General features: G+C 52.9%; 1 protein-coding gene across 2 annotated transcripts in view; it reads right to left on the minus strand.

Moving 5' to 3' along the window:
- RAB11FIP3 (RAB11 family interacting protein 3) overlaps positions 1-12,315 on the minus strand; it is a 95,821-nt gene that overhangs the window by 44,393 nt on the left and 39,113 nt on the right. For both annotated transcript variants that reach the window (XM_030798006.1, XM_012497303.2), the window contains exon 3: positions 4,916-5,010. In XM_030798006.1, the coding sequence (XP_030653866.1) occupies positions 4,916-5,010 (95 nt within the window). The remainder of the gene's footprint in view (positions 1-4,915; positions 5,011-12,315) is intronic.

The following is a 12,315-nucleotide window of genomic DNA, read 5'->3' on the forward strand; positions in this document are numbered from 1 at the left end:
GCTGAGGCACAACAGAATCGCTTGAACCTGGGAGGTGGAGGTTGCAGTGAGCCAAGATCGCACCACTGCACTCCAGCCTGGGTGACAGAGTGAGACTCCATCTCAAAAAACAATTTAAAAAATAAAAAATAGAGGAAGCTGGGCCTCCCTGCCATTGCAGAGTGGCTCCGTGCACTGTAGATCCCACAGAGATGAACAGTTCCACTCCTCAGCGGCTTTGGTGACTGCACCCACCCCTTTATTTGCTCTGGGGTTGTGGGCGTCCACTTCCATGCCATCGCCATCAACACTCAGAGCCTGGCAGGCTGGATGCCCTGGGGGTTCCAGACAGCTCAGCTCACAGGAGCCACCCCGCCTGCTCACTTCCCACTTCAGGCCTGCGGGTTGGTTTCTGCGGTTCTAGGCCTCCCTGCATAGAGTTTTCCGGGGCAGCCATCACCTGCCTTTCAAGAGACAAAAACGTACCTCAGAGCACGGTGCCTGCTCACTCCCCGCCTCCTGGATAAAACGCAGTAACAGCTCACACCGGCCCCGGCGGTTTATTTGCCAGCCAGGACCTGGCCTTGCCCAGAAGCCATCAAGTCTATGCTACCAACTGTTTTTTTTTTTTTTTTTTTTTTTTTGTCGCCCAGGCTGGACTGCAGTGGCGCAATCTCGGCTCACTGCAAGCTCCGCCTCCCAGGTTTACGCCATTCTCCTGCCTCAGCCTCCCGCGTAGCTGGGACTACAGGCGCCCGCCACCTCGCCCGGCTAATTTTTTGTATTTTTAATAGAGACGGGGTTTCACCGTGTTAGCCAGGATGGTCTTGATCCCCTGACCTCGTGATCCGCCTGCCTCGGCTTCCCAAAGTGCTGGGATTACAGGCGTGAGCCACCGCGCCCGGCCCAACTTTTTAACATTTTTACAAATTACCAATGTTAAGATGAACTCACTTGAAAATCAAAGTGCATCTTAGAAAACGTCGCTATGTCTAAACGTCACATTCACTAATTAACAAGTCCCCTAAATCACCAGTGGACAGAGAAAAAGCCCGTTCAGGGTCATCAGTAACTCAAGTGGGGCCAACACTGTCCCCGTCACAGTTCCTTCTTCCCTGAGCCTTTCTCCACCACAGAAATAGGAATACTGGGCACAGTGCACACTACTGCCTCCTCTTACCCTCAGATGCTGGCCCAGGTGGCCTCACAGGCTGGGCCTGGCTCTGTACACACCTTCCAGGAAGGGCATGCTGTTGGAGACCGGCTCCCCATCATGTCTCCGTCCCAACCGGGTCACTGGCTTTTCTCAAACGACAACGTCACCTTCCTACTTGCTTGTCATGCTGGGGTTTCTGCAAAGCCTGTGTGCTCACCTGGAGGCACATCACCACCTAGGAGAAAGTTTAACCTGCTCCCAGACATGCTCTAATAAACTTCCTGCTGGTGTTGCCCAGGGAGGGGAAGGCAAAGTTCAGGAAGTGTCCTTGCTGGTTTAAAAAACGGTTAGTTAGTCAGGGCTGAAAACAGAGCGGCTTTTGTTTTTGGCTTCCTAAGCTGATAATGGTTTCTACAAAAGACACATTTCCCTATCATTTCACTAAGGCAGCTCTTTGCTCCAGACATCGCCGGTAGTGGGAGAAGGAGGGAGGACGGGAGAGAGCGCGGCCCGACGATTCTGTGAGATGCGTCTTACACTGCCTGACTTTCCCTTCACTCTTCCAGAAACCCTGACAAACAGCCCCACCACCCCCTGGGCTCCACCTGCTCAGATCCTCAGACATCACCATGCCTAGGAACTCAGCGGCACCACAGTCCATCCCCTTCCACTCCCCCCGCTTACTCAGACACCACAGCAGCAACTTTCCCGTTATAAGCTGCCTGCTGAAAGGATCCTTGGGAAAACAGTGGGAGCCAGCAGACCCACTAGCTCGGCCATGACTAACTGCACACTTTACCCGACCACCCCGGTGTGAGCACTGTGATGCTCCCAGTAAAAAGAAATAGGTCTGACTGGAACCATTCAGAATATCAATCAATCAACCAATCAATCAAAGGTTTATTGACCTGAAGATTACCAGTGGAGGGTCCCTGAATAGGGTATCTGGATGGAACACATACTCCCTACTCATATCTTTATTAGACTTTTTTTTTAAGATGACATGATGTGCAAGCTGTTTTTTAAAAGAGCAATCTTTCCATAAGTTTCACAGTATCGAACTCCACTTTGTGGAAAATTACATCCCACCCTTAAAAAGCAAAGCAAGACATGGAGGAACGGTAACTGCGTATTTACTAAGTGAAAGAGGTGCATCTGAAAAGGCTGCATGCCAGATGGTTTTAGCTCCGTGGCATTCTAGAAAAGGCAGAGCTGTGGAGACACTGAGCATCGGTGGTTGTGGGGGCTGGTGTGAGGGATGAGCCGGCACTGAATCGACTCTGTGACACTATAATCGTGGACCTGTCAAAACACGGAATATACACCACCAAGAGTGAACCCTAAACTATGGACGTCAGCTAATAATAACATATCAGGCTGGGTGCGGTGGCTCACGCCTGTAATACCAGCACTTTAGGAGGCCAAGGCGGGTGGATCACTTGAACTCAGGAGTCTGAGAGCAGCCTAGGTAACATGGTGAAACCCCATCTCTACAAAAAACATACAAAAAATTAGCTGGCCGTGGTGGTTACTGGGTGTGGTCCCAGCCACTGGAAAGGCTGAGAAAGAAGGAACACTTGAGCTCAGGACGCAGAGGTTGCGGTGAGCCAAGGTCGAGACTGTACCACTACACTCCAGCCTGAGTAATAGAGCAGACTGTCTGAAACAAAACAAAACAAATAATCATGTATCAGTGTTTGATCCCAGAATGCTCTACACTATGTTCCATTTTCTGTAAACCTAAAATTGCTCTAAAACATGAAGCATATTCATTTTTGTAAGTAAAAAAACTTTCTTCCATTCTAAAAAAGAAATCAGGATCTAAAAATATGAGACGGATTCACCCTGACATGCCAGGTTCCCACCCTTCTGAAGTGACAAGCGGGAGGCTCGGCCACGCCCTTCAGACCACACGGGACTTAAAGGATAAAATGCACCGGTGCCTTCGGTGCCTCGAGTAACATAACTCAAGGTTTGAGGATAAAATGCACTGGTGCCTTCGGTGCCTTGAGTAACGTAACTCAAGGTTTCCATGCCCAGGGCTGCCATAATGAACTAGCACAGACCACGGGTTGCAAAGAAACACCAGTTTATCCTCTCTCAGTTATGGAGGCCGGAAGTCCAAAGCCAAGGTGTGAGCAGGGCTGGCTCCTGCCTAAGGCTCTGGGAGAGGATGCATCCTTGCCTCTGCTGGCTACTGGGAGCCCCAGGAGTTCCCTGGCTCTGGTCAGTCTCTGCCCCGTCTTCCTGTTGCCTTTTCCCTGTGTGTCTCTCCCCTGTCTTCCAGGGACACCTGTCACTGGATTTAGGGCCCAAACCAGCATGATGTCACTTTGAGATCCTTAATGAACTACATCTGCAAAGACCCTTTTTCCAAATCAGGTCACATCCACAGCTTCTGGGTGGACGTATCTTTTGAGAGGCCACTCTTCAGCCACTGCACCATACATAGGATATAAAAAATCAACAATGCCCTAACAAACATGAGAGGGGAACAAAAAGACAGACACATGAGGAAGAGTGCACAGGCACATGAACACCCAGGAACACACAGTTCCCCGGATGCTGCAGACCAAGGGCTCTGGGTTACCCTGCAGAGCCTTGGGCGTCTGCTCGTGAAGAAGCCAGGTCCTTCTCAGGGCACAGGAGCCGCCGTCTGCAGTCTTGGGGTCTCCCAGCACGTTCTGCACACTGCAGCCATGCGAGAGGGCCCAACTCCCACCACACGCCCTCTTAGCCAGCACCTCACTGCTGCCTCAGGCGCAGAAAGAGCACACCAAGGCACAGCCAAACATGGGACCCACGGTGGGCACCCTGGCCCTAGAAGCCGCAGCCCGGCTGATAACCAGGACACCGCTGTAAGGCAAGACCACCCCGGGGTCTGCGTGGGCAGAAGTGAAGCTGCCTGCCCGAGGGTGAGGTGACTAATCCCTGGGGCAGCTCCTCGGCGCAGGGAACCGAGTATAATCCCATGACTCCCACAGTACAGTGGCGTCCAGAAGCAACTCAAACACCACCCTGTGCCAGCCTCAGCTTTTGAGGAGTCAGGGCTCAGAGGACTGACATGAGAAGCCCAGGCCCTGCCGGCCAGCAGCTCAGCCCCACTTCTGGTGCCCTTGCTCGGCAGCAGGCAGACCAGGACTGGCGGCTGTGACCTCCACCTTCCCGGCAGCCCCCAAGGGCTCAGGTCCAACTTCATACATTTTCTGCTGCAGCCACGTGGCTCTCCTGGAATCTAACCCTCTAGACCCGCGGACATGGTTACGCTCTGTCGACCACAGCTGTGCTCGAAGACCCTCTCCCCAGCTATGTTGAGAACAAGGGACCCACAGTAACAGGACACGCCACGTCACCGTGACAACCCTGGCTGCATCTGGGAGCAGGGTGGAGGACAGCCAAGCAGGGGCAGGCATTAGTCAGGTATCCCCAAACACAGAAAATCATTTGCAAGTTGACAAAAGGAATCCTCCCAAGCCCTCTGCTCCGTCTGTGCCTGCCAGCCTGGCAGCGGGTGGTCATGATGTCACTGCCCACCCCACCTCTGCTGGCTGACAGACCCTGGGGGAGGACTCCTGCCCAGGCTGAGAGGGCGTGTGGGACAGACAACTGTGGGCCTCCTGTCACAGCCACAGAGCCCCACGGTGCACACAGGGCGGGAGGCCCTTCCTTCACGCCAGCTTCTACAGAAGACAGCCCAGGGGCAGGAGGCACGAGCTATAGGGCATAAAGGAAGAGGTGGATGCCAGACTTCCCCCAAGCTCCTGGGTGAAAACCACTTGCCTCGTAGGTAACGAAGTCATCGAACTCATCCGGGCAGGCCAGGGGCTCCTCATCTTGGGCAGAAGCGACACCACCATAGCGCTGGCCATCGGGATCTGCAGGGAGAAGACCTTGTGCTCAGCAGGCCACCCGCAGCCACCCAGTGATGGGACCCCTGGCGGCCTCGGGGCTCCCTGGGAAGGAGGCCCCCAGGGACAGATGTGTGGGAGTCGGGGGCCCTGGGGGGGGGTCAAGACAAGCAAGGGAGTGAGCGTGAGAAATCCAGGGAGAGAAAACAGCCTTGCCGACGGGTCAGAGATGCGTTCCCCACAGGAACAAGGCTTCTGGAGAGAATTCTAAGGAGGAGGTGCGGAGGTAGGAGATAAACTTTTTATTTCTTAAAAGAAGCAGACAGCACTGTGAAAAAAAAAAAAGAGCAAGATGTTGAGCTCCATAAAACTATCCATGGCCTTTAAAAAGTGTTAGGTGCCAATCAGATTTAAACCTTTAAAAACATTACATGAGAAGGTGTAGGTATGATGAAATAACATGAAAACAACATCTCTTCCTGGGTGCTGGGCTCACGCGCAGTTTTCATTTTATTTTGTTTTATTTTTGCTTATCTTCTATAATCAATGTTCTGTGAGAAAAATTTTAAAGGAAAAGCTATCTTCTCATGAGAGACAGGCTATAATTCTTACATCAGCTACAGTCATCACTTTGCAAACACAACCAATCCCGCAGCACCTGCCTCTCCTCCTGTAGGAAAAGGCACTGGCTTCCAGCCTCTCAGTGATATTCACAGGTCAAAGCACCTTCCAGGGCCTGTGAGTGACAGAAGACACTTAGGTGTCCTCACACTGTCTCACTATTAATTCAACTACTTGCTTAAAATATACCAGCTACTTATAAAATAGCATTACTTACTCAATACCTTTAACACAATCTATTCTAATGTCAATCACTTATTTTAAAAGTGAAGGTTGAGGCCAGGCACGGTGGCTCATGCCTGTAATCCCAGCACTTTGGGAGGCTGAGGCAGGTGGATTGCTTCAGCCCAGATGATTGAGACCAGCCTGGGCAACATGGTGAAACCCCAGCTCCACAAAAATACAAAAATTAGGTCGGGTGCAGTGGCTCACACTTGTAATCCCAGCACTTTGGCAGGCTGAGGCAGGAGTATCATTTGAGGTCAGGAGTTCAAGACCAGCCTGGCCAACACAGTGAAACCCCATCTCTACTAAAAATGGTAAAAATTAGCTGGGCATAGTGGCAAACACCTGTAATTTCAGCTAATTGGGAGGCTGAGGCAGAAGAATCACTTGAACCTGGGAGGCGGATGTTTCAGGGAGCCGAAATTGCACCAGTCTGCACTCCAGCCTGGGCAACAGAGCAAGATACCATCTCAAAAAAAAAAAAAGAAAGAAAAAGAAAAGAAAAGAAAAAACTTAGGTGGGCATCGTGGCACACACCTGTAGTCTCAGCTACTCTGGAGGCTTGAGCCAGGGAGGCAGAGGATGCAGTTGGCCAAGACTGCACCACCACATTCCAGCCTGGGTGACAGAGCAAGACCCTGTCTCGAAGAAAAAAGAAAAGTGGAGACCAGGCATGGTGGCTCACACCTGTAATCCCAGCACTTTGGAAGACTGACGCTAGACGATTGCTTAAGTCCAGGAGTTCAAGACTGGCCTGGGCAATATAGCAGAGATCCTGTGTCTACAAAAAATAAAGATAAGGCAGGGCATGGTGGCTCACGCCTGTAATCCTAGCACTTTGGGAGGCTAAGGCGGGCGGATCACTTGAGGTCAGGAGTTCTAGACCATCCCGGCCAACACAGTGAAACCCCGTCTCCACTAAAACAATTAGCCAGGGGTGGTGGGGGCACACCTGTAGTCCCAGCTACTCGGGAGGCTGAGGCACAAGAATCACTTGAGCCTGGGAAGTGGAGGCTGCAGTGAGCTGAGATCATGCCACTACACTCCAACCTGGGTGACAAAGTGAGACTCTGTCTCATAAATAAATACATAAATAATAAATTTAAAATAATAAAAAATAGGCCGGGCATGGTGGCTCACGCCTATAATCCCAGCACTTTGGGAGGCTGAGGTGGGCAGATCACAAGGTCAGGAGTTCAAGACCATAGTGGCCAACATGGTGAAAACCCGTCTCTACTAAAAATACAAAAATTAGCTGGGCATGGTGGTACGTGCCTGTAATCCCAGCTACTTGGGAGGCTGAGGCAGGAGAATAGCTTGAATTGGGACCCAGGAGGCAGAGGTTGCAGTGAGCCAAGATCGCGCCACTGTACTCCAGCCTGGACTACAGTGAGACTCTGTCTCAAAATAATAATAATAAATTAAAAATTAAAAATTAAAATTACATTTTAAAATGCTAACAGTCTTGCCTGCACTTCTTTTTTTTTTTTTTTTTGAGACAGAATCTCGCTCTTTTGCCCAGGCCGGAGTGCAGTGGTACTATCTCGGCTCACTGCAAGCTCCGCCTTCCGGGTTCACGCCATTTTCCTGCCTCAGCCTCCCGAGTAACTGGGAATACAAGCGCGCCATTGCGCCCGGCTAATTTTTTGTATTTTTAGTAGAGACGGGGTTTCACCGTGTTAGCCAGGATGGTCTTGATCTCCTGACCTCGTGATCCGCCCGCCTCGGCCTCCCAAAGTGCTGGGATTACAGGCGTGAGCCACTGTGCCCGGCCTTGCCTGCACTTCTAAACACTGAAACGCAGAACTAAAAACTTTCAATATACAGCGAAGCATTTTGGACACAGCGCATGACAGCTCAGGTTCTGACATGGGCAAACAATCTGAGGGTCTTGCCCCAGAGGGCGGAGCAGAAGATATGAACACAGATAGCATTTTTATATTCTTGGTAGGACCTAAATACCATTCTCATATTAGTTTTCCTTATAAGAACTAAAACAATTTTCAATTAATTGGGAATTTTTCACGTCCGTTTCCCTTACTCTTCCAGAGCGTGAGGGTGTGTGAGACACAGCAATGGCCTATTTGGAACAACTCCCTCTCTATCTCATTCTATTCCTGAAACAAGGCCTGTGGCTGTGACGGTAAAGCCTCCTTGTGCTTCCCAGCAAACTAGGCCAGCACATCCTGCTGGTCACTCCTCGATGCACACGGGGCTGACAGACAACACAGGCTGCCGCAGCCACGATGGAGGTAACACCTGAAGTGAACTTCGGCTGAAGTGCGGTTTGGATGACCACATTTTCCTTTCTTCTAAATGCTATGAAATAATTCCAAAATCATCTTCGACTTCGTTTTATTCTAGTTTCACTCTCCTTCCTAACGAAACATAAATCATGACATCAAATTACACAAAAGTAAAGCAGATCCCGCAGCCCCAGAGGCCATGTGTCCAATGCCATGGTGGCACCTCCTCCCTGAGGCCCCTGCACCTCCTCCCTGACGCCCCAGCGCCTCCTCCCTGACGCCCCAGCGCCTCCTCCCTGATGTCCCAGCCCCTCCTCCCTGAGGCCCCTGCACCTCCCCCGACACCCCTGCACCTCCTCCCTGAGGCCCCTGCACCTCCCCCGACACCCCTGCACCTCCTCCCTGACGCCCCTGCACCTCCTCCCTGACGCCCCTGCACCTCCTCCCTGACATCCCTGCACCTCCTCCCTGAGGCCACTGTACCTCCTCCCTGATGCCCACTCCACTCTGCAGTCAGCTCAGTGTCCCACCCCTCACACCAGCTCTCAGGGATGTCCCACCAGCCTCTCTTCAGGAGCCTGGAGCTGGAGACAGAATTGTGAGGCCTGCCTCTCACCTCCTCCTTCTGACCCTGCCTCCCTGTGGCCTCCAAACGTGCCAGGTGCAGCCCTGCCGGGATGCTGCCTTCCCATCCCAGACGTTCTCAGGGAGATCTCCCCACTCCTCTGCCTCCCTAGCTCCCGCCTTACTTTGTGGTCTGTCTCCCACTAGAAAGCCAGCTCCCAAGGGCAGGGGTTCTGCACTTCTGTTTCGTGCTACGTCCCAGAGCCTGGAACAGGCTGGTTCAACAGCATTCACGGGCCCGTTGCCCCATGTGTCCCCATCCATGGTCCTCACAGGTCCCAGCTGTGCTCTCCCTCGGCTGCAGCCACCTCCACCAGCCTGGCTCAAACTCTCGTGCAGTGAGATAGGAGAGCCCTGGCAGGCTCACGATGACTAGCTCACCGCCCTCTCAAGCAGACAGCCACAGGAGCCCGCCCAGGCCCATCTGTCAGCTGCTGGGAAGGAGAGTGGGGTGCCCCAGCTGCTGTGGGATTGGCCCAGGTGAAGGCAAGGAGAGAATGGGACGGTGTCGGGGAGAAGGCCCCAGCTTGGCGTGTCAGGTGGCTGGGCAACCACTAAGAAACATCTGGAGATGGGCTGTCCTTGGACGCTCACTCTCTCACCCCTTCAGTCACTAAGCCAGGATGCCGGCAACCACAGGCAGCCATAGTCCGCAGCTGGCAGCCCCCAGGCTTCCCAGACAGAGCATCAGGCTCCTCCGAGGGCAGCAGGCCAGGCTGGAGCCTTCATTCTGCTCGGTGGGCGTCTCCCACACCCTGACTCCTGAGCTGAGAGCGGGCACCTTCCAAGCCAAGGCCTCCCAGGAACCCCTAGAGCTGAGCTTGCCCCATTTCGCATTAGCCATGGTCCACAGGAACAAACCAACCCCTACCTGATGACAGAATCGTGGACCCAGGTGGCTCCCTCCTGCCCGTATCATGGTACCCAGGGCCACTGCTGTTCCCAGCCTTGACCCTGCAGAGGGATCTGAGCACTTCACCTGTCCAAACCTACAAAAGACCCGTCTTAACTCTCCACGACAGGCTGTGTCCCTGACCCCCGAGGGAACACATCTCCAGCCCAAATCGCCTGCAGGCCGCCCTCAGTCACAGGCCCAGGAACACACTCTGCCAGCCACATTGTGCAGAGCAAGTTCACCCTACGACAAGCCGAGACCAGCACCCAGTGACCGGCCAGGGCCCTGAGTGCTCTGACTCTTTGTGGCACCAAGGATATGGGTTGTAACATTTGTAACAAGACCAGCAGTCACAACAAAGAATTTCTGGTTTTATTCAAAATGCATGGAGTTACAGTCCTGTTCCCTGTGATTTCATACACGTGCCTGTCAGTAGAAAATGCTGGCCGGGCGCGGTGGCTCACGTCTGTAATCTCAGCACTTTGGGAGGCCGAGGTGGGTGGATCACCTGAGGTCAGGAGTTCAAGACCAGCCTGGCCAACATGGCAAAACCCCATCTCTAACACAAAAAATTGGCCAGGCATGGCAGCGCGAGCCTGTGGTCTCAGCTACTCGGGAAGCTAAGGCAGGAGAATCACTTGAAGCTGGGAGGCGCAAGGTGCAGTGAGCCGAGATCACGCCACTGCACTCCAGCCTGGGCGACAGAGCAAGACTCTGTCTCAAAAGAAAAAGGAGCCAGTGCTAAGAGGCCGTGGCTACCGACAGGCCGCCCACACTCCCCTCTAAGCTCACATCTACTTCCGTCTGTATTTTCCAAACAGTCCCCATGAGATGCCCTGCCACACTGCACCCTGCCCCAATCTTCCAAAATGGTTACATCGCCATCTTCAGTTACAGCAAAATTCAATTTAACTATTATGACTATGTAAAATATGGCTTGTACAGGCTCTCTTATTCCACTTCTTGTTTTTCATGGAAGTAGTAGCTGCCGCCTGGGGTCTTGTGCTTGGCCTCCATGCACCCATCTCAGCCCCAAACACTGAGCTCTCTCCGATGACAGCCAGTTCTGGGGGTCCCCAGGCTCCCTCACCATCAACCTAGAAGCCTGCATCCAGTAATTCTTGACTTAAGAGTGAAGACGAAGCACAGCTATACAAAACAAAAACGACATAGCTACCAGCTTCATGAGGGGCTTTTCTCCTCCCTGCGACTGAGACCAAGCTAACATGAGTCTCCAGCTCGCACTTCCATGAACTCAGGGGACCAATGGCAAGAAAAGAAGCATCCTCTCGGGCGTACCCATCACATGCATAAAAACCACCCAGCCAGCCCAGCAAGTACCAAAGCATCAGTGTCATAAAGATTGCATTGTCTATTACACACAAAATTCTGTTCGGAATTAATGGCAAGTGTTTTTTTGTTTTGTTTTGTTTTGTTTTTTGAGACAGGGTCTGTCACCCAGGCTGGAGTGCATGGAGTGCAGTGGCACAAACACAGCCCACTGCAGCCTCCACCTCCTGGGATCAAGAGATGCTCCCACCTCAACCTCCCAAGTAGCTGGGACTACAGGCATGCACCACAATGCTCAACTACTTTTTTATTTTTTTGCACAGCCAAGGTCTCACTATGTTGCCCAGGCTGGTCTCACCCTCCTGAGATCAACTGATCCTCTCACCTCAGCCTCCCAAAGTGCTGGGATTACAGGAATGAGCCACAGTGCCTGGCCCATAATGGATTTTTCAAACTAAGAGGAAAAAGTTTACACCTAGAATCTCCCCAGAGCTAACCAGTGAATCAGTTAGAGGACGAACTCATCCGGAGGGTCATGGGCACGGCTGCCGTGTCCCAGGAGTAACCTGAGGAGAACCAGACTTTCCAGAAGGCCTGGAGGGAGGACCTGCAGCACGCCAAGCAGCAAGCCTCAAGGCACAGGATGCGAGACACCAAATTCTCACAAAGCCGCTACTGAAAGCTTTGTGCAGAAGGAGAAACGTTAAATAAACGTATAAAGTACACACCTATCCTCAAGACGTTACTTAAGGGTTCAGCGTATCAGTGAGACCGAGACACGGCCCCATCAGCCTCAACCTGCTGGTGCTCAGCCTGCAGACTCGGAGGCCTCCTGACTGTCCTCTTCCTCCCCCTTCTCCTGCCAATGCTGCCTCCTGAGGGTCTGTGGCCACCCGCTCTGCCCATTGCTCTGCAGGCCCCCTTGACCCAGAGCTTGCCTGCACGCTCCTCTCAGCCTCCAGAGCCTGCAGTCTCTCTCCATCCTCGTCCTGGGCCCCTCGCCCCACCTCAGGACTGCTTCCTCACCTGGGCCAGGTGGTCTTTACCTGCTTGTCAGGGTGTCCTTTCTCCCCTCCACCCCTCCTCAGAGAGGGCTGCCTGCCTAGTTCCCATCTCACGCCTGGCCTGCTACGCTGACAGCAGCAGCACCTCACCCATTTGTCCTCCTGCCGCAGCCCGCTGCCCTTGCTCTGGTGCTGGTTCACCACAGAGGCCCCAGGGCCAAGCCCAGCGCGGAGGCCATGGTGGTCCCACAACATGTTCATGGATGAAAGAACAGACGGTCGAATAAAAAGTAACAAACGGGGAACAGGCCAGGCGCAGTGGCTCACAACTGTAACCCCAGCACTTTGGGAGGCCAAGGTGGGCGGATCACCTGAGGTCAGGAGTTCGAGACCAGCCTGGCCAAAATGGAGAAACCCTGTCTCTACT

This window comes from Nomascus leucogenys, chromosome 18 (genome assembly GCF_006542625.1).
Source record: "Nomascus leucogenys isolate Asia chromosome 18, Asia_NLE_v1, whole genome shotgun sequence".
Taxonomy (NCBI): Eukaryota; Metazoa; Chordata; class Mammalia; order Primates; family Hylobatidae; genus Nomascus; species Nomascus leucogenys.